The 18,798-nt window shown below is 38.8% G+C and overlaps 1 protein-coding gene across 1 annotated transcript in view; it reads right to left on the bottom strand.

Annotated features, from left to right (window-relative positions):
• LOC106055537 (exostosin-1-like) overlaps positions 1 to 18,798 on the bottom strand; it is a 95,788-nt gene that overhangs the window by 38,304 nt on the left and 38,686 nt on the right. The window contains exon 2 of the mRNA XM_056015247.1: positions 10,627 to 10,701. Coding sequence (XP_055871222.1) covers positions 10,627 to 10,701 — 75 coding nt within the window. The remainder of the gene's footprint in view (positions 1 to 10,626; positions 10,702 to 18,798) is intronic.

The following is an 18,798-nucleotide window of genomic DNA, read 5'->3' as shown; positions in this document are numbered from 1 at the left end:
ATACATTTCTCTACACAGAAGACACAATTAAACCGACACCCAAACAGGCAACAGTTTAATCTTAGTCAGATTTCACCAACTATGCAGATCACAATCGAGATTTTCAGACTCCAAGACAGTACCTAAACCTGGATCTAATATTTGACACTAAACACGAAACTACATGTCTGTAGTGCTGAACTGTGTTCCTTGTTTAGAGAGGTCTAGGTCTAGTGTTACATGATGATTCACGCTACAGAGAATTCAGAAAATTCAAGCGATTCTCAACCATTTCAGATCAACTATTTTAAAATATAAAAATAAGCATTTTAAGACTGTTCTTGCATAAAAAACTAGTTATGGAGACTGGCCTCTTGACCCCGAGATATTTTGATTGAGATCTTGAGGAGATGGAATTATTGATTAATAACACAGGAATCTGTTCTGTCTGGGAGAATACATGTATGGATCAGAGAAATGGACACTGACTCTATTGTTGTCATCCGCCTTGCGCAACACTATCAACACAGCACTAAGTGCGCACAATCCACAACAGTGCTAAAACTCATCGTGTCAAAAAAAAAAAAAAAAAAAACAACAACAACGTTTGTACACAACTTTATAGTGACAACGTATGAGGACCCTGAAGCAACGGTAATACCACTATTTGAGGCGGCCCCTGCCAACTGAGTGGACGAGGAAAACCGAAGACCCCAAACTACTGTTCATGTTTGTTTCATCAGCTCATTCATACACACTGTAATAAACATCTGTATGTTCTGGGATTCGATGAGTCGCTTGTCATGGATTTACAATAACGAACATTTTTTGAAAATTGGTTTTCAATTTTACAATTTATAAGTACACTAGCCATATATTACCAGCGGCCCACGGATCTTAATTTGCGTATCACTGTCGATAGAGTCACTGAGAGTGTTTTGTAAACAATTAAACGAAATAATAATGTTATAAGTAAAGTGAATGCGTGAATGTAAAAATAGTATGAATGGAGCTATCAAAATAGCTAAACGACCTAAATCCATATTTTCAAATAAAAACATTTGCTTGTTGGCCTATATATATTTGATTAAGTTATGAAATGAATAGACTTTATATTGTATGTTCATGTGTTAAAGTATAAAGTAGATCTATCACCTTTGAGTTAGATCTTGAGTAAGAGATAGCCTAGATCTAGACTAATATAGAGTTAAATATTGGCTTGGATAGAGTTCTTTCCGCGCGTGTGTGGAGGCTTCGCTCTGCGCATGCGTGACCTTTTTTGTTAGATGTACGGAATCATGAATGGAACTATTAAAATGTATGTCAATACGACTTAGCAGCTATAGCGAACGAATGTAAGAAAAATGCTTTAGGAAAACAAATTGGAATATTAATTTGAATAAAATATGAAAAAATGGACTATAATTAGTATGTTTATGTGTTAAAGTATAAAACTATGTTTGCGAAGAGAAGTTCTATCATCTTAGAGTTGAATTAGAGTTTTAGGCCTAGGACTAGAGAGATGTGTAACAGTTCGGTCTTGTCTAATGAAAGAATGTACGTCAGGACTTCTAAATTCGCAGATATAAGGAAGCACAAATTGAAGGTTATTTTTATTAAATAATGAAATCCATAGACTATATGATGTATTTTCATGTGTCAAAGAAGCTTATTAATTATTGTATGTTAGTATATTTGATATCCCCCATATAGAGCCTCATGTATCCTGTCCAATCATAGCGTGTTTACATAGCGGTAAGCACGACACATGAATGGGACTATTAAAATGCATGTCAACATAATGGAAGCTATAGCGAACGAATGTATGAAAAATGCTTTAGAAACACAAAATTTGAGGGTTAATTTGATTAACATGAATGGACTTTATTTTGTATGTTAATGTGTTAAATTATTAAGTAGATCTTCCCTCTTTGAATTAGATCTAGAATTAGAGTTAGATCTAGACTGTCTAGACTTAGATGTCGGCTTCGATAGATGAATGGGATTATATAGACTATATTTTGTAATTTTTTATGTGTCAAAATAACAAACTATCTGTGCAAAGTGTAGTTTTAAAAATTAGATCTAGATCTCGATACTTTCGATTTAAACATGGTAAACATGGCATTTGTGCACAGTTTCATCAAGATTGGTCAAACGATTTTGATTTCTATTCGGAACATACATACTCCTTACATTCTACTTTATAGTATAAAAAATTTCCCCTTTTCTATATCAAACAAAATTAATTAATTACGATTATTAATTAATTGATTGGTTATTTTTAAATTGCTTCATGTTTTGTTAAGGACAGTGAATAATTGTGTAAAATTTCATTTGATCCTAGCATGGGAAGTGGGAGAAATAACCTATAAAAAATTTGTACTAGACAGACTGACGGGGTGAGTTGCTTTGTAAAAAATTTCTTGAGAATCAAAAGAACACGTTTCAGTGAAGACGAGAAAACTGTGATACTCAGGTACTCGGCGAATCACTCACCAAAATCACCTTCACGTTCTACGAGTACTCACTTTGTTGAGACATGTTGCTGACATCCAGGTAGCCATGTTGTTGTTTTTTTTTTGCGGGAGATTTTCGTTGCCAACTCTCCCACGCTTAGATAAGGTCACTTGTTGCGCGTTGACAGTTTGTAGTCTGGATCTTCCCAGCCCTACACTCGCGCCTCGAGCTAGGAGCATGTACAATATCCAGATCGTGTGCAAGCGTGTTGAGTTTCATGTAGAATTACCATCCGATTTACGAAACTCCATGCACTTTACATAACCCGAACTTTCGAACTATACTACTACAATTACAAATAGTTCCATTTTTTTGTTTTCTAGGAGGAATTTGATTTTTAAAAAAAACGAAAAAAAAAAAGTCTTTGATAAAACTCCGAGATAAATGTTGTCAAAGCTTTGTTTTGATAGCTCTTCCTTCTCGTAAGAATGCACTAATACAGGGGTGGGCAAATTACGGCCCACATGCGGCCCGCCAAGGCATTTCATGCGGCCCGCGGACAGCTACTAATAATAGGTGTGTCAACTGTGTATGTATATAAGATATGTAATATATTGAAAATAAATCGATTAAAACTTATGATTCTTATGATGAAGAGTCTAAAGAGTCAGCCTCAATACATGTCATTATAAAAAGTTAAAAGTACTCGAAAATTTATCTAATTGGCAATTAGTCGAAACTGTTAGTCAAAGATGCAAATTCAGGCCAATATTTATACAATGCTTTGCAGAGCTGTGTAGGTTTTGTTATTTTCCTTTGTTAATACGTGAAACTAGTTCTAGTGAAGTGGTTGAAAAGTTCAAGACTTATTTGAATTTGCTGCCACACTTTCACATTATTCGGGACCACATACATCTGTGAACAAGCATTTCCTTGTTTGAAAATAAACAAGTGTAAACAAACTACAACAACAGGTCAATGCTGACTGACAGCGATTTGAAAGCAGTCACGAGGAGAACAACTAGTAAGCTGATAGGACAGTTCGGAACATTACGCACTGTTTCTGTTTTACATGTTTCGGATGTTCCTTCAGAGTTGAAGATAGTTTACTTCCTAGTCCAAACCTCCCGCAGGACGACGGGGGATTGGTGCGGGCAGGGTTTGAACCCTCGACCGTCGATAAATCCGAACGACAGTCCAGCGCGCAAACCGCACGACCAGGCAGCCATCCAGGCACGAATGCAAACAGTTAAATACTTCACATTGAGTACGTTTGTTGGGAATTGTTATCATGTAAAAGGCAATGTTATTGTAAAATTAAAAAGTATAATTAAAATTAAAATTAGTTTCAGAAATTGCTAATTATTGTTGTAATTCTTCCATTGGGACTGATAAAAATTAGATGTAAGTGTATAATATAGTATAAATGTGAATTTAAAAGACATTATATATATAGTTTGCTATCGTATTTTCTAAGTTGTAAGTGTACAAACAAACAAACACGCACACACACACATACATATATATATATATATATTTCCAACATTTGTTTAATGTGGCCCTCGTGTGAAAAAGGTTGACCACCCCTGTACTAATACGTCTTAACCTAGCGAAGTTCATGTCAAATGCCTGGTTTCTAAGTCTTCTTGAAAAAAAAAGTACGCGTCCGGAATGCAGGTAGATAGACAGGTTTCAATACTTGCAGCAAGAATATCAGACGCTTCAAACTGCTAATAACCACATTCCTAACCCCCATCACTACAAAAGTTGTTATTTCCCTAGCCTGCTATCACTTAAACCAAATTCACGCGTCCTGTCGTGTCGCATGTCTCCCAATACGATCAGCGTGAACACTGCACGACATGCAGACATAGAGATTGATGGCGACATTCAAGTCCTGGTGTGTGTTCACTACTTACGGGTGTCATTTAAATGATCAACTAGTTGATGGGGACACTTCGGAAAAAGACTCATTTCTGACCTTTGGGTCTCAAGGATCTTTGACGTGACCTTATTAGTACATAGGCCGTAACATTGAGTGCTGTTCTTAAATAACACCAACAAAAAAAAAAAAAAAAAAAGACTAAGTTAATCTGTCAAAGTTTTTGTTACACCGGTACACACAATATGTGTAGGTCAAACATAAATCACTTCCTTAACAGTGAACTCGAAAGAAACAATTTGATCTCTACAGACTGTGTAAGAGACACTGGTTATTACTAGATCTATATTTGTCGACCTCTATTGAAGTTATGTATTAATTAGATCTCAAACAGCTATAAACAACACCAGCAGACTTTTTCGTTCTGTTTTTAAAATGGTTTATATGTATATGCATGTATAATTTTGAAAAAACTAAAGAGCACGTAATCGTAAGATCAGTGGCTGTCGCAGCTGTGCAAATATCTTGAAACAAGAAGATAGCGGTAGTGAAATTGCATTTTTAATTATTTTTGGTGGGCGTATTGAATACAGCCTTTTATTCCCCTCCATCTTGTTTTAAAAGTTCTTTACGTATGTCATAAAATATACATCCTTAATTTAAAAAAAATAGCATGAACTTTCGGAAGTTTTGCATTGAAATATTGTTTGCTTAACACAAATCATTGTATTATTTTTTTAACGTTGTTTTAAAAAGATTTTAATAGCAGGTGTCTCTAATATGACTTTTTTTTTTATAAAGTTCGCTTTTCGAAGACAAAAGGAAGCCTCTACTCCTATTTTCAGCGTGCTAAATACACAACTCGGAATTTCAAAAGCGCTTTTATTATTATTTTTTTTATCTTCGGGGTCGCTAAGATAGGCAATAATTATTCATTATGCATGCTAATTATACTAGACCTTTCGCCTCGGTATCCAAGCGTTTACCGTCAGCACCCCCCCCCCCCCATTGCTAACTGTATTCCTGACATAAGTGTTATGTTAATAACACCCCCCCCTTCCACATGCTACACAATTTCGTGCTCTTAAGTGAGCAAAGTTCAGGCAGAATCCACCAGGTGTTGCAGTAGCCCCGCAGGGAGGGATGGGACTCCAGCTAGTGAAGCGGACACAAAGGGCGACAGGTGGCTATTTAAACCATTGGGACAGCTCAATGGTGAAAGAGTAACGCGAAAAACTCCTAAAAGGTGAACAAAAATTGTCTTAATAATCGTGGAAAGGTAAAAGTTAAATCCTTTTTTTTTATTTTCTTTGTTACGCCACTGACTGGATATCAGAAGGTGTATGATTCTATATATCAAAGTATTATCTTACTGAACGAAAACATTCATTAAAGAAATAAAAGTGGGATGTTGGAATTCATAGATGTAAAACTGTGTGATACGTTAGTGTTAATTGTTTTGTCTTTTTTTTTTGTTTGTTTTGTGGCAGTGAAGGCCTCGTGGCCCAAACGTCCTTTGTTTTACTTGGTCCCGCAGGGTCACGTATATGCATGTTTGTTTTTGTGTGTGTGTGTATTTTCTATACAGCCATTCACCCCTGTAGCAGTATATCTTTGTTTTTGTATATCCATTACAATGACTAGCGGGAGGAGAGGGTCGAGGGGTTGACAGTAGGAAGCAGAAATGAAGCTGTGAAGTCTGGCAATGAGTGTGATGCGAGCCCAGGGTCGAGGGCTATTTGGAAACAATGGCCTGACTGAAACAAACAAGGAATTATTCGCCGGCTGACTCATTTCGGGAAAGGTCATCGACGTGTTAGACGTCCAAGTGGATTGGCTGTTGTTGGTGCGTACCACTTGATGCGGTGTAGTGTGGGAGTGACAGGCGACTAAGTGATTAGTACACTTGGGGGGGGGATGCAACAAGAGGTAATGAATGGCGTGCTACAAAGTGGAATGTGTACAGAGTACACGGGGACATCCAGCCCTGCTTCTAAACAAGCGATGTATACAGCCCAAAGTACATAACACAACTAACATTTGTGGGGGAACTTGAACACACACACACACACACAAAAGGAGAAGGGTCAGTCAGCAGGTAGACAAGGCCAAATGAAAGTGATGCGCAGATTCGATGCGCAGAGCGATGCTCAACTTGTCACGTGTGGAGTACCATAGTTCCAGAGGGAAATAGTACGAAAAGCAAGACGCTGTAGATCTCTGAGCCGACCCTGTCCGAAGTTACACAGCGATGATCCAATGGTTGCAGCCTCCTACCGGGACCTTCGGGATATGTATGTCAAAGATGCCGATTCAACCAAGATGGAGTCTCTTGAGAAACAGAGCGTGTGTGTGGGGGGGGGCGGGGTGGATGACGTGAAGTATCAGCGAAAGGATGCGAACACAAAATATCTGCCAAACTGAGGTTTGTATAGCGAACACAAAATATCTGCCAAAGTGAGGTTTGTATAGCGAACACAAAATATCTGCCAAAGTGAGGTTTGTATAGCGAACACAAAATATCTGCCAAAGTGAGGTTTGTATAGCGAACACAAAATATCTGCCAAAGTGAGGTTTGTATAGCGAACACAAAATATCTGCCAAACTGAGGTTTGGATAGCGAACAAGAAATATCTGCCAATGTCAGGTTTGGGTAGCGAACAAGAAATATCTGCCAATGTCAGGTTTAGGTTTGGATAGCAAACAAGAAATATCTGCCAAAGTCAGGTTTAGGTTAGGATAGCGAACAAGAAATATCTGCCAAAGTCAGGTTTAGGTTAGGATAGCGAACAAGAAATATCTGCCAAAGTCAGGTTTAGATTAGGATAGCGAACAAGAAATATCTGCCAATGTCAGGTTTGTATAGCGAACACAAAATATCTGCCAAAGTGAGGTTTGTATAGCGAACACAAAATATCTGCCAAACTGAGGTTTGAATAGCGGAACAAGAAATATCTGCCAATGTCAGGTTTAGGTTAGGATAGCAAACAAGAAATATCTGCCAAAGTCAGGTTTAGATTAGGATAGCGAACAAGAAATATCTGCCAATGTCAGGTTTGTATAGCGAACACAAAATATCTGCCAAAGTGAGGTTTGTATAGCGAACACAAAATATCTGCCAAACTGAGGTTTGAATAGCGGAACAAGAAATATCTGCCAATGTCAGGTTTAGGTTAGGATAGCAAACAAGAAATATCTGCCAAAGTCAGGTTAAGGTTAGGATAGCGAACAAGAAATATCTGCCAATGTCAGGTTTGTATAGCGAACACAAAATATCTGCCAAAGTGAGGTTTGTATAGCGAACACAAAATATCTGCCAAACTGAGGTTTGAATAGCGGAACAAGAAATATCTGCCAATGTCAGGTTTGGATAGCGAACACAAAATATCTGCCAATGTCAGGTTTAGGTTTGGATAGCGAACAAGAAATATCTGCCAAAGTCAGGTTTAGGTTAGGATAGCAAACAAGAAATATCTGCCAAAGTCAGGTTTATGTTAGGATAGCGAACAAGAAATATCTGCCAATGTCAGGTTTGTATAGCAAACACAAAATATCTGCCAAAGTGAGGTTTGTATAGCGAACACAAAATATCTGCCAAACTGAGGTCTGAATAGCGAACAAGAAATATCTGCCAATGTCAGGTTTGGATAGCAAACAAGAAATATCTGCCAATGTCAGGTTTAGGTTTGGATAGCGAACAAGAAATATCTGCCAAAGTCAGGTTTAGGTTAGGATAGCGAACAAGAAATATCTGCCAATGTCAGGTTTGTATAGCAAACACAAAATATCTGCCAAAGTGAGGTTTGTATAGCGAACACAAAATATCTGCCAAACTGAGGTCTGAATAGCGAACAAGAAATATCTGCCAATGTCAGGTTTGGATAGCAAACAAGAAATATCTGCCAATGTCAGGTTTAGGTTTGGATAGCGAACAAGAAATATCTGCCAAAGTCAGGTTTAGGTTAGGATAGCGAACAAGAAATATCTGCCAAAGTCAGGTTTAGGTTAGGATAGCGAACAAGAAATATCTGCCAAAGTCAGGTTTAGGTTAGGATAGCGAACAAGAAATATCTGCCAATGTCAGGTTTAGGTTAGGATAGCGAACAAGAAATATCTGCCAAAGTCAGGTTTAGGTTAGGATAGCGAACAAGAAATATCTGCCAAAGTCAGGTTTAGGGTTAGGGTTAGGGTTACTATTAGGAACTATTTGAAGGTCCTGAGTGTCAACGAGTGAGAGTATTTCATTCGAACGCATTGTCCCCTCTCTATGATCTCATAGATGTCCAACCTTTGATTGAGTCACATTTTGGTGCAAAGTATAGGCAAGCTTTAGGTCATTCCAATAACTCACAATAGATACGATAAACTTGAAAGGCCAGTAAGTCTACTAAAGGTAGAAATAAAAAAGACTTGATCATCTGGGGCCAGTAAGTCTACTTAAGGTAGAAATAAAAAAGACTTGATCATCTGGGCTAACAACTTGCATTTCAGTCCTTTTTCTTCCTTGCTCTAAGCAGGCACCAGCTTTGACCCTTTGTTTCAGCCAAATGTTATACTATAAATAGTAACAGATCGACGCCTGTAACTAGCGAGTTCCGGGTGTCAAGGGAAAGCAACCAACAAGAATGATAGATAGTAGGTCACGAGTACACGCATGCCAGTGTCGGCGCCTTGGCGAGGGCTATCTACTTTCTCACCTACTCCATGTGCTGCCTTATAAAACAATCATCAACCCGTGGGGGGTGAGGTAGGGGATTTGGGGGGAGGGGGGTGATGGATTTCCGGATCAGCAGCTCAGATTTCTACCTCTGCCCTCTCTAAAATCTGGGGCCAGCAGAATAATTCACTCAGCTCGGGGCTATTGACAGACGAAGTAGCGAGATAAAAACAAAAAAAAAAGAACATTTCCAACCGCAAATTACACTGATGTATATATAGTCTGGAGTAATGAGTGTAGCTATATATCGGTGTCGATGTGTAATAAATAACAAGCAATAGAAAAAAAAACACTTTTTTTTCAAAACAAAGTTCATCTAAGGAAAAGAACCACTAATTACTTCCATTTATTGAAAATTACAGGATTTATCTCCCTTTCTGCTATATGAAACATAATTAATTAATTAGTACTAAATGAATAATTGGTAATTTTTTTTGAATAATTCGTGAATTGTCATCGACTATAATCGACTATAAATAATATTTTTTTTTTAAATTTCAACTTAATTCGAGAAGGAAAAATGGGAGAAAAACATGTCATAACGCAATAAGGGGATTAAATCCATAAATACATCCACATCTCTAATTAAGTAGCATTTATTCCCCTCATCACCAATAATTAATTAACTAATTGGTTTTATTTTATTTATACATGTCTTGTCAAGTTTAATGAAGAATTGTGTAAAGTTTTAACTTGATCCGAGAATGGGAAATGGGAGAAAAAGCTTAGAGCTTTGTAAAAATATAACCTGCCACATCACTAGCATATTTCTCAGTGGACTGAGGCTACATCGAGGCGTGTTTTCCTTCAAGGCATCTCCATCCTGGCAGTGTCATCGAATGACTATATCTATGAGTTCAAGTGTGAACAAAGCTTAAATAAACTCACTCTGTCTGGTAAAACATTTGTACACGTTATTTCTCCCAAACCCATTCTCGGATCAAGTTAAAACATTGCCCAATTATTCATTGGCATAGATAGAAATAAACCAATTAGTCAATTAATTATTGGTAGCTAATTATTTTGTTCGATACCAACAAGGGAAATTATTCCTTAAGTACTCAGAGATATGGCTAAATACGTAGGGTTCGCCCTCTTTAATAATTGTACACGTTATTTGTCAAACGCCCTTTCTCGGATCAAGTTGAAACTTTAAAAAAAAAATTATTTATTGTACTTACCAAATCATGAATCAATTAAAAAAAATAATCAATTAATTATTGGCAATTAATTATTAAGTTTGATATCGAAAAGGGGAAAACTTTTACATTATTGAGATATATTTGTAAATCACTTAGATAAGCTTTGTTCTTTTTTTTAAAAGTATTTTCGCTTGTTAATAATAAAATAATAATAAAAGAAAAATAATAATAGGAAAGACTTTACAGACAAGGTAATCGACCAGATCGACTGCTGTTCATTGCCAGACAAGAAGAATCAGCAATTATTGTTGAACTTCACGGGTCGATATATTTCGAAAATGAAAAATACCGACAATGAAAGAAAAAAAAAAAGACAATATACACTTGTTGAAGAAGCAATACGAAAGTTGTTTAGAATTCAGGATTGTAACATATCCAATACTTACCTAAAAGACCCCAAGCGACGACCCCGGGGAACTAAACAAAATGTGGAGTTGTATAACAATTTTTTATAATCATATCTGTGGAAGACACACAAAAAAAAACAACATATGTTAAAAAAAATAAAAGTGAATGCTTATTATATTCAAGTGACTCTGTTCATTAAATTAACCAAGTGTGAAATAAAAAAGCAACACCATGATGTGATCGTGTGACGTTCCAAAGTGCTAACATGGCGACAGAAGTGAGAGACGGAGAAGTCACCAATCATATTTATTCCGAAACTTAGGTTCTTAGAGAAGTCACCAATCATATTTATTCCGAAACTTAGGTTCTTAGAGAAGTCACCAATCATATTTATTCCGAAACTTAGGTTCTCTTTATTAGTACAGTATCCAGAGTCAACCGATGTAATTTGTTTTTGTTTTTTCTATGACCTACTGTTTACAAGGATGTTGAATTACCATCACAACGACCAACCAACCATATCTGTTGTCTTCAAGTGCCTACAAGGATAACACAGCCTTCAGCCAGAATCGGGATGCTTTCCACTAACCCTAACCCCAACAGCATAAACTAAACTATACATTCAAGCCTAAGCCCTACTTGGAAATACTTTCATTCTCTTAATAGGCTTGGTGGCTATGTGGAAGTGCGATTGGCTTCCGAGCCGAGGGTTGTCAGGTTCGAATCCCACCTGGGATTTTTAAGGCGACCCCGAGTCCACTCAACTCTAATGGGTACCTAAACTTAGTTGGGGAAAGGTAAAGGCCGTTGTGCTGGCCACGTGACGTTAACGTTACTTTTTTTCAAAATACTTTTTTCATTCGCTTATTTGAGATAAACTCATCGAAACTCATACATCTTAATAACTGGCTGGTCCGATTAATCGGATGTATAATAGAATTTCAAAGAGTGATTCGGTTCAAATAAGCGGCTGGTCCGATTAACCGGTGGTGCGATTAACCTGTGGTGCAATGCAATTGCATAACGGTGCGAATGTAGAGCGGTGCAAATGCAGAGCGGTGCAAATGCAGAGCGGTGCAAATGCAGAGCGGTGCAAATGCAGAGCGGTGCAAATGCAGAGCGGTGCAAATGCAGAGCGGTGCAAATGCAGAGCGGTGCAAATGCAGAGCGGTGCAAATGCATGTTTGTATAGAAATGACGTCTGAAAAAAAGAAAAGAGGGTCTGCTTAAGGTTTTTATACTAAATGTATTCATTAACATTGATTGACGCCATAGATTTTGGTGCATTTAAAGTTACTAGAAATAAAGTCAAACCAGCCGTTGTTGTAGAATGAGTCTCTTGCAACAACAGGGAAGGTCTCGAGTCCTTATGTGGTGGTATCTACGACCAATCCCCGAGGGAAACTATTTCACAACCAAACGGATGAAAGAAAAAGAATACAGGGAGATAATCTCCATCGAATTGATACGACGGGACGGCGGAAATTAAAGTGTCCCAAATGGGGTTCAGGCGAAACGGGATCCACTCGTTAATAGCAGCTGCCGAGTTCGTGGTTTCGGGGTCATGGAGTTTAGCAACCGAAAGAACCAACTAGGTTCATCTCGCAAGGCTAAGGCGAGGGATGATTAAGAAAGGGGGGGGGGGGTAGAAGTGCGGGGGGGGGGGTAGAGGGAAGCTGTCTGAAATCGATTGCCGCTTTATTGAACGAAACAATGTGCTAGTCTGATCGCCATTTCATAAGCGAGTACAGGAAGAGGTGCACAGCTATACCGTAAGGTCGTGGGTTTGAATCACAACAGTCATCTAGACATAGTAGAGAATGTATGTGTGTAAATGTGCGAGTGCATGTGTATTGACTGAAGATTTCAGAAGTAACCAACGAGTAAGAGTGTCGCGGGGTACTTTAATGGGAGAAAAAAAAAGGGGTATTGAAACTTGTACACTGGTATTGAAAGATGTACACTGGTATTGAAAGCTGTACACTGGTATTGAAAGCTGTACACTGGTATTGAAAGCTGTACACTGGTATTGAAAGCAGGGTATTGTATTGTCAATACAATTTAAGTTCATTTGATCAAGTTTTTCAAGTTCTGCTTTAAGAGAGTCATACTACAAAGATTTAGTTGGGCTAGCTGTCGAACAGTCATCTGCAAGCACAACTTAGGCCTGGCAAGAGGTCTCAAAAGTACCTCCTGCTTTTAATAAGTACTGGCTACAGGCGAGAAAAAAAAAAAGGTTTTATTCGCCACAGTGTGAAAGGAGGCAATTTGAGTTTTTCATGGCTCATCAGGACTACGGCCATTCGTAAGGTCTTACGCAGAAAAAAACAAAACCAAACATGCGATATCTAGATCTAGATTTTCATGTTTACGCTTACACTAAACTTGTATAATATAAATTTCATGGGGCTCAATAAAGAAGATACAGCCTTTGGCAGAGAGAGAGAGAGAGAGAGAGAGAGAGAGAGAGAGAGGGGGGCGTAAGGACACATTGGACGAGACGTTTGGTGAGCGTGTAGCCAGCAAGCAGCACCACGAGACAGTGTGATTCATCCGTTTATAAAATGGTGAAAAAAAAAAGTGACAAGAGTAAATCAAAGAAAAAAAAATTAAAGGAGAGAGAATTTCCGATTAACACCGGAACATTGAATCAAACTTGATTAATGATCGACATTAAATTCCAAACACGCCCATCCGGAGGCGCCACCCATGAAGCAGCATGCAATTATAAGATCATTAGGACTTCCACACATAATCATTTAGATGTGCACGCGCCTATCGAATCGGCATAATACATTTCAAGTTATTAACGCATCGTCTATGACTCTGTCTCAAAAAAAACAACGTCTGCTGATATATAAAGAAACAAAAAAATGGCAGCACTTCCTGTTTCCGGTCTAATCTAACTCTTGGAATGCGTAACGTGTTTACTATAAAAACTTCAAACGACGACGACTTTGACGTTTATTTAGTGTGTACTTCTGGGTCGTCTTGACTTGTAAAGAACGAAGGGAAAAGATGATTGTGGTCCCGGGGTGGGGAAAGGGTTAAATCGGGAGAATGAGAACAAAAACAGGAACTCCTTTCAAATGTGCACCAAACAATTAGAGATGGGCCTCTACTAAATAGTGCTCAAACAAAAGGTTACTGCAGCAAACAATTAGAGATAGGCCTCTACTAAATAGTGCTCAAACAAAGGGTTACTGCACCAAACAATTAGAGATAGGCCTCTACTAAATAGTGCTCAAACAAAAGGTTACTGCACCAAACAATTAGAGATAGGCCTCTACTAAATAGTGCTCAAACAAAAGGTTACTGCACCAAACAATTAGAGATAGGCCTCAACTAAATAGTGCTCAAACAAAAGGTTACTGCACCAAACAATTAGAGATAGGCCTCTACTAAATAGTGCTCAAACAAAAGGTTACTGCACCAAACAATTAGAGATAGGCCTCTACTAAATAGTGCTCAAACAAAAGGTTACTGCAGCAACAACGCCAGTCAAAAGTTCAATGGATTGTGAAAAGGTGAAATTTACTTCTGAACAGTGGTCATTCACAAACTGGTCCTGTGGTATGCGGCCAGGACTGTCGTCTGGATGGACCTGGGTTCTAACCCCGCCGCCGTCCTGCGGGAGGTTAGTGGATGGAATAATCTTCAATTCTGAACTAACATCCGAATCATGCAAAATTATACAATGGCTTATCAAGAGGCGAAAAGAAAACATTGACCTTCTGGCACTAGCGGATCCAGAACTTTTGAGTGGGGGTGGCGATTTTTTTCCAAACCCTAACCCTAACGCCCAGTAAACCCTAACCCTACGCATAAACGTGCATACAGCGCGCACACACACACGCACACACACACACATATATATGTATGTATATATATATATATATATATATATATATAAATATGAGAATAAAAAAAGCATTTCTCAACCTTCGGCGAAAAACAAAACAACTGGGGCAGCGCTATAAGGTTCTCTGGTGAAGTTCGGGGCGAAGCCCAGGCGCCATAAGCGTTTTCTTGCTTTTTTGACTGCAGATACGCATTCTCCTGACAAGTACAGCTCATTCTTCACAATGTAGTTCGGGGCGAAGCCCCGACGCCAAAAGCGTTTTCTTGCTTATTTCACTGCAGAAACGCATTCTCCTGGCAAGTACAGCTCACTATTCATCAATGGAGTTCGGGGCGAAGCCCCGACCCCAAAAGCGTTTTCTTGCATTCTTCATTGCAGAAACGCATTCTCCTGACATCTACAACTCATTACCCATAAATGAAGTTCGGGGCGAAGCCCCGACGCCAAAAGCATTTTCTTGCATTCTTCTCTGCAGAAACGCATTCTCCTGACATCTACAACTCATTACTCATAAATGGAGTTCGACGCCAAAAGCGTTTTCTTGCATTCTTCACTGCAGAAACGCATTCTCCTGACCTGAAGCTCATTATTCATACTATTAAAAAACGACCTTTCGAATAATGTTGTATTTGAAAAATATTCTAATTTGAATTTATAGACCCATAATACATTGCAAATAAAACCGATTTGTTCCTTGAAAAGATAGGATACCCCACGTATTTAGATTTTGCTTTGAGGATCGCCGCCGAAAAAAAACTTATTCGATAAATAGTATTCAAGAAAACTCTAGCATAAATTGTGAGTTATAGTCCCAAATTTATTTAGCTAGAAAAATATCAGATTAAGTAAAGGTTGGGAAAAGGCGACTATGAAAACGTTGAGTTTAGAACTCATTTCAATCATGACTCTTATACTGAAAAATTTCGTTTGAATTCTAACTTTTCCAATGCAAAGTCTTTCTTAAAATACTTATGATAACTTCATGTGAAATTACAAAAACTCTGTCTGGAAATGGGAATGGCGGTAGAATGAAAACGATTAATCCTCGCTCCTTTACTAATTTCTGCTAAAGATTGCATTTGGCATTTAAGAATAAGTATGGGGCGACTCGATATAAGAATTTAATTTATAGTATATATAAATTATATTAGTGACAGATTTTTTTAATTTTGTAATTTCTTAACTATAATACAAAAAGAAAAAGTATTGATTTGACAGATGGGGGAAACGCGATTGCATGTATCGCCCCTCCCACCTGGTACAACCCTTTTTCATTTAAATTTACTAATGATACAATTTGAGATTAGAGTGTGGTACGACATATTTACAATGGGTCATATATCAATACGTAGTTTATATTATATAGATATTCAACTAATTTTATTCACAAACTATGATTCTCCACAAAAATAGGACCGCCCCCCCCCCCCAGCACTCAGAGGGCTAGAGTGGGGAGGGCAGTACATGCAATCGTCCCCCCCACTCACCCCACCGAATCGGCCAAAATACCAGAAAGGGAGCGACATAATATAAAATTTATATATTAATTCAACTATCTTGTTCACAAACTATGATTTCTCAATAAAAACGGACCGCCCCCCCCCACTCAAAGGGTTTAGGTGGGAAGGGCAGAAGAGGTATTCGTCCCCTCCCCCCACCAATCGGCAAACAGGGAACGACATAATATAAAGATCGGTTTAAATATCAATAAAAAGTTACAAGGATATAGATATTTAATTGATTTTGTTAGCAGGCTGTGATTTCTATTAATAAATTGGACCGCCACCCCCACTCGAAAGTTAAAGGGGGGGCGGGATTGATGCCATCGCCCCCTCCCGACCCCACCAAATCGGCCAACATACTAGAAAGGGGGGCGAAATAATCTAAAAATAGGTTGAAATATAAATAATTAGTATATATTTTTAACATAAGTAATAAATTCGTATACAAATTGTGTGAATCCTATACTAAAGTTCGTCCGCCCCCCCCCCTTTCGATGGGGGGGGGGGGGGGCGGCCGAGTTAGGGGGGGGGCGATCGCCCCTACCGCCCCCCCCCCCTGGATCCGCCAGTGCCTTCTGGTTAGATTGTTAGATGAATGTATAGTACTGACAGATTTGGTCATCCACACAATGTGAATGTGACAGATGACTATGGCCTTAACATAACTGTGTCGATGATTACAAAGTAAGTAGCATTAAAACATCGAGGACTTCATAGTTTTCATGTCTATGTCTCTTAATCTCATAGTAGAACTCACACATGATCAGACATGTAATTTAATTTGTAACAGATCTAGACTAACAATAATAAATCTGGGCGATCAGAAATATTTTTACCAATTGTTTTTGGTTAGCGCTATTTCATGCTTTTAGTTTTCTCAATCCTCTACGATCTTATCACTTATCTGGAACAGGTGGGAAGGGACGGGGGGGGGGCGAGGGTGTATCACTATGAAGGTTACCGGGATAGCTTTTTAAATGAATATTATGAAAAAAAAAAAGAAGCTGTATGACTTGAATCCAAAAACGAGTGCTCTTGTTTCGTCAGGTATGAGACATAACTGTGCAAAATTTCAGCTTGATCTGAGATTGGGTGTGAGAGAAATAACGTGTACAAAAAGTGTACCAGACAGAGTTGATGTAAGCTTTGTAAAAACTAATGAATAAAAAGAAGGGAGAAAAAAGCACACGGAGGATAGAAAGCTGATTGCGAACAAACAGAAGGAATCGGTCAAGGACTGAATTAAAGCGAAGATCTCTTCGATTAACGTAAGCGTACCCCCAACACCCCAATCAATGTCTGACCCATGAATCATTAACAGGCAAATAAAAAGGAAGAAGAGGGTGAAAAAAAAATTCCGGGGAGGGGAGGATGGTGTGGTAAACCATCTAGAATTTCCCCAGAGATAATCACTAGACTCGTGGACTCGCCTTGTCTGACCCCTCGGAATGCGGATGGGTCGATACATGGTCAAGATGTTCCTAGGGATATAGTGGACGCTGGGGGGACGTCCGAGAGCGTGAGTCACAAAGACGTATGGGGTATGTCATCGTTTAGACCGTATCTACAGCCAAAAATATGGGGTGGAGGTTTTGGTTGACCCGTGGTCAATCTCGCCAGTACACCATGTAGATGAGTTCAGACTTTTACCAACTTTGTTTTTGTAAGTTTCAGACATTCCTTTAAAAAAAATGAAGATAATTACGCCCTAGCCCAATGGCGTTCGACATCATGACATGAGATAATGGCGTAATGTTTAATATTTAATGTAAAAACAAATTTCGGACACTCATTTGGGGGATCCCTTAAGTGGGGGCCGGGAGGGTGTTCAAATTTGAGGCCGCCTCCCCAACCCTAGCTACGCCACTGTCCTAGCCCAAACCTCAAACAAGACGACATTGGATAAGAGCAACAGGGTGCAAAATTTGAACCATCGCGTATTGGATCTATGTGAGAGTGTAAAGAGAGAGAGAAAGAGAGAGAGAGAGAGAAAGAGAGTGAGAGAGAGAGCTAGGGCTAGAGCTAGTTCCATGTTTATGGGCAGAAACTGCAAAGGCACAATGAGCGGACATATTATTAATATTGTAAACTAAGTCTCGAAGGAATTATTCATTGTCAGATATCTTTAAGTGAACGTTCAAGAATACAATATGTGACAAGACCACGTGGTTCTAGTGGAAATTGTGACAAGACCACGTGGTACAAGTGGAAATTGTGACAAGACCACGTGGTACTAGTGGACATTGTGACAAGAATACGTGGTACTAGTGGACATTGTGACAAGACCACGTGGTACTAGTGGACATTGTGACAAGACCACGTGGTACTAGTGGAAATTGTGACAAAACTACGTGGTACTAGTGGACATTGTGACAAGACCACGTGGTACTAGTGGACATTGTGACAAGACCACGTGGTACTAGTGGAAATTGTGACAAAACTACGTGGTACTAGTGGACATTGTGACAAGACCACGTGGTACTAGTGGACATTGTGACAAGACCACGTGGTACTCGTGGAAATTGTGACAAGACCACGTGGCACTAGTGGGAATTGTGACAAGACCACGTGGTACAAGTGGAAATTGAGACAAGACCACGTGGTACTAGTGGAAATTGAGATAGGACCACGTGGTACTAGTGGAGATTGAGACAAGACCACGTGGTACTAGTGGACATTGTGACAAGACCACGTGGTACTAGTGGACATTATGACAAGATCACGTGGTACTAGTGGACATTGTGACAAGACCACGTGGTACTAGTGGAAATTGTGACAAGACGTAGTCTAGACCAGCCTTACACTGACCAGCTTGTTCGAATCATTCAGACACACGATCTATTTAC

The sequence above is a fragment of the Biomphalaria glabrata genome, chromosome 17 (genome assembly GCF_947242115.1).
Source record: "Biomphalaria glabrata chromosome 17, xgBioGlab47.1, whole genome shotgun sequence".
Lineage (NCBI taxonomy): Eukaryota > Metazoa > Mollusca > Gastropoda > Planorbidae > Biomphalaria > Biomphalaria glabrata.
Note: the sequence above shows the minus strand (reverse complement) of the source record. Positions and strands in the feature narration are given on the sequence as shown.